Genomic DNA, 4,356 nt, shown 5'->3' with positions numbered 1-4,356 from the left:
GTCTTAGTGAATGGCAGGAAAATATAAAGCAAAACTGGTTTTTATAGGATACAGCAAAATTGGCTAGCCCAAAAGCTCTGCTCTGCTCACTAGGCAGGCCAGCCCACATGGAACTTAGTCCCGCAGGGCTCCACCAGCACCCAACCCAGGCCCAAGCGTATGCCGCGCACGGTCTCGCTACGTGGGGCGATGACGTCCGTCCGATCACCTCGTGCAGACCCAATCCGACGGTCAGCATCATCCAAGCGCGGCTCTGTCTTCCCCTGGAAGGAGCCACCGCGCAACCGCCTCCGACTTCCGTCGCCATTCCTGACCTCCCCCAAACCTTCCACAGTTCAAATCCCCCACCACCGCGGAGGCGAGACGAGGCGATGGCGGCGGTGAGGCTGACCCCGAACGGCGTGCCGGCGGGGCTGGACGGGGACCTGAACCTCCGGCCGATCCTGCAGGTCGTCAACCTGCGCTGCGTCAACGTCGACGGCGGCCCCGGCGCGGCCCGGGCCGACAGGTGGCGCGGCCTCGTCTCCGACGGCAACGAGACCTGCCCCGCCATGTTCGCCGCGCAGCTCAGCGGCCTCACGCGCTCCGGCGTCATCCGCCGCGGCACCGTCGTGCAGCTCGACGAGTACGTCGTCAACGTCGTCGGGGGCAGAAGGTTCGATTCCGCATCGTCGCTCGCCGTAGATCGATTGGTTGCGTTCGCGCTTAGGGCGGTTTCGGCTAGGGTTTCCTGCTCGCGCGGTTAGGGCGGGTTCTGTCTGACATGCGAGGTCGGGGATTGTGGCTCCATGCCATTCCTGGGCCTGTTAGTGCAGTCTGATTCGCCCCTGCGCGTTGCATTCCCCTTAAATTAATTGGGGTCTCGCTTTAGATTGATACTTCACAGTAAGTAGAAAATATGTTTAGCTGACACTCAATCTAGGATAGCAGTACTTAACCAGTGAGGCATTCAAATTTTGTTCCACTCACCTTCTTTTGAAATCATTCGAACTGCTGCTCATTGAATGGGATCCTAAAATCCCCTTTTTAGGACCAGAAGAGACCTGTGTACAATACCAATTAGGGGGTGCGGTTAGGTTGTGCTCTGACTTGTGAGTTGCGGTACAGCTTGGTATTTGCTAACAGTTAATTCATTGGATTATATTTGTGCTTGTGCTACTCGTAACGCTCACATTATATTTGTTTTTGGCTGGTTAAATGATGGCGTTCTTTTTATGAATGAATGGACCTTGACTTAGAACACTCAATATATGGATCAAATAGTCACAGACTTGGAGTATACCCAGAAACAGAACTGATAATATGGTCATTGTGATTAGGTGAAATCTGCTCATGTGGTTTGGTTTGTTTATTTAGTTATGCGGCAAATTGTTTCTTCATAGTTGACTCCATTGTTTACTAATCCGGTCATTGGGTGCATGGAAGGGTGATTTCATCGCTGTAGTTTATGACTCCGGAGTCAGGTTCGCAGATGCAGGTGTTGTCTTTATCTAGTTGAATCAGTTAATGGTTTGTGTCTCTCAGTTGTACCTCTTGGTTCAGCAGTATACTCGATAGTACAAGTAGGCATTTACCAAATTTTAGCTGCTGATTGACTTTGTTTGGCTGTTTCTTCGGCAATCTGTTCGTAAATAAATTTTGTGAAGCATGTCAATTGGCATGTGCCATGATTCGATTTTGGCTGTATTCTTTAAGTAACTAATGCCGATGCGAATGTGTCCTTTTTTATGGTACGTGGAATTATTTCTTGCTCTTGTGCTGATTTGTTGTATATCTGTAGGGTCTTCGTCGTTCTGAATATGACAGTTCTTGTCGCGGAGTGCGACATCATTGGGAATCCAGTGATTACAGAAACTGAATTTTCTACGCAAACCCCCCAAAGAGTGGAGCAATCTAATGGAACACGTCAATATGGTTCCATGGCAGGAAACCCGAGTCCAATAAGGTCCAATGGCAATGTTCCAGTCTTCCAACCTTCAATGTCAGAGAACTCTTTGAACACACCCACCAGGCTCGGCAACAAACCTCCGGCCTTCCAACCAACTGCGCAGCCATCCTATCGTCCTGCACCCAGTTACAAAAATCACGGAGCAATTGCAAAAAATGAAGCCCCTGCTAGAATAATCCCCATATCCTCATTAAATCCTTATCAGGGACGCTGGGCTATCAAGGGTAGGGTTACTGCTAAGGGAGACATCCGCCGGTACCATAATGCAAAAGGTGAAGGAAAAGTGTTCAGCTTTGACCTACTTGATTCTGATGGTGGTGAGATACGGGTGGCGTGTTTCAACGCTCTTCTTGATCGCTTCTATGAAGTTGTGGAAGTTGGTAAGGTCTATGTGGTATCAAGAGGGAACTTGAAACCTGCACAGAAGAACTTTAACCATCTGAACAGTGAGTGGGAGATTATGTTGGAGAATGGATCAACAGTTGAGCTTTGTCCTGATGAGGATAGGTCAATTCCCTCTCAGCGATTTGACTTCAGACCGATCAGTGAAATTGAAGATACTCCAACCACTAATATGGTTGATATCATAGGTGTTGTTACGTCTGTCAGCACTTGCACCACATTACAGAAGAAAAATGGCACGGAAACTCAGAAAAGAAATATAAACCTGAAGGATATGTCTGGTCGAAGTGTTGATGTAACCATGTGGGGTGACTTTTGCAACAGAGAAGGCTCAAAGCTGCAAGAAATGGTTGAACGTGGGGTCTTCCCTGTGCTGGCTGTCAAAACAGGAAGAGTGACTGATTTCAATGGCAAGTCTGTCGGCACAATTTCTTCCTCTCAACTCCTCATAGACCCCGATATCTCTGAAGCTCATACTCTAAGGCAGTGGTTTGACGCTGGAGGAAGGGATGCTTCTACTCAGTCCATATCCAGGGATGTCGCTCCTGCAGCATCAAGGAATGTGGTCCGGATGACAGTAGCTCAAATCAAGGATGAAGGTCTTGGAATGCAGGACAAGCCTGATTGGGTCACAGTGAAGGCCTCCATTATATTCTTCAAGAGCGACAGCTTCTGCTACACAGCTTGCCCTACCAAGGAAGGTGACAGGCAATGCAACAAGAAAGTGACAAAGGGGACCTCTGGCTTGTGGTGCTGTGACAGATGCGACAAGGAGTTTCCAGAGTGCGACTACAGGTATCTTCTGCAGCTACAGATTCAAGATCACTCGGGAACAGCTTGGGTGACGGCTTTTCAAGAGGCTGCGCAGGAGTTACTAGGTTGCTCGGCGGGAGATCTCAATAGGTACAAAGAGGAGGAGGATCCTCGCTTCGCAGAGACCATGGTCAGCTGTCTGTTCCAGGATTATCTGCTCAGGCTGAAAGTCAAAGAAGAAACATATGGTGACGAGCGGAGAGTGAAGAACACCTTGGTCAAAGTGGAGAGGTTTGATCCTGCAGGTGAAAGTAAATATCTGCTGGATTCGATTTCAAGGTCAGTGGGTTATTAAGCAGCGAGTTTTGCCCCCAGAGAGGTGTGTGGCAGTGTCCGTAACATGTCTCTTGCTCGCACGGCCCAAGTGTTTGCTTACCATGTTAAGGGTTGAGAATTATTCAGTTTTTGCTGATACAGTATGTTTTTGATGTGCTAGCTAGTAAGCATGCCAATCTCGGGCTAATTAGTGTCATTATTTACTTTTAACAGAACAATTCAGATGTAGCTATTAAAACATATTGATGTTTCTGTTTATGGCTATCTCGCTCATTTTATTTGAGGAGCAATGGAGTTCCAGTTTCACTGGTTGCCAGTCTAGTTCTGTACATGTACTCTGGGATTGCTCCACAAAACGAACTCCTTATTGTTTCATGAAAGGACGTCATCACATATGAGAACCTGATCGTAGTTTGTTCAGTGTTGCATCTCTTCCCAGGTTTACTGCGCTACCCTTGAATTTACATCCATTTTTCCTGCCAATTAACTTCACACTAAACGTGCACGGAAGCATCCAATCTCATACAGCTGAAGAGCCACACTGTTAAAAAGTCAAGGTTTTTATTGCACGCCAGTCGCCCGTCACATGTACACAGTGTCCTGTATATATCTGCTTTCGGCCACAGTTTTTTGCCCTCTTGTTCATGAACGTGTCTGTCCATTTCTTTTAACACAAAGCGGCATATGAAACGGTTCTCGTCACCGGTGGGCTAAGTTCTTCTGCTGATGTTGCCCACATGATCTGCCAAATAGTTTGTGCACAAACATAGTTGAATGTATAAAGACATGACGACATGCATGGAATATATGAAGCTGATCCCATTCTAGAGTAAGCATTTTTCAACAAAGGGCATTTTTAGTGAACTCATATGGTCGAGGAATGCAAGAAATGTGAGCTTACACATGGCCTCTGCATA

General features: G+C 47.5%; 1 protein-coding gene across 1 annotated transcript; it reads left to right on the top strand.

Annotated features, from left to right (window-relative positions):
• The first annotated feature begins 371 nt into the window (after positions 1 to 371).
• Positions 372 to 3,760, top strand: LOC124693282 (replication protein A 70 kDa DNA-binding subunit A-like). The gene is made up of 2 exons (XM_047226758.1): positions 372 to 655; positions 1,781 to 3,760. Exons 1-2 carry the CDS (start codon positions 372 to 374, stop codon positions 3,456 to 3,458), a joined length of 1,962 nt encoding a protein of 653 aa, XP_047082714.1. The 3' UTR covers positions 3,459 to 3,760.
• The last annotated feature ends 596 nt before the right edge of the window (positions 3,761 to 4,356 follow it).

This window comes from Lolium rigidum, chromosome 2 (genome assembly GCF_022539505.1).
Source record: "Lolium rigidum isolate FL_2022 chromosome 2, APGP_CSIRO_Lrig_0.1, whole genome shotgun sequence".
In the NCBI taxonomy this organism is placed as follows: domain Eukaryota; kingdom Viridiplantae; phylum Streptophyta; class Magnoliopsida; order Poales; family Poaceae; genus Lolium; species Lolium rigidum.
The sequence above is the reverse complement of the archived record's forward strand: the minus strand, read 5'-3'. Positions and strand labels throughout refer to the sequence as shown.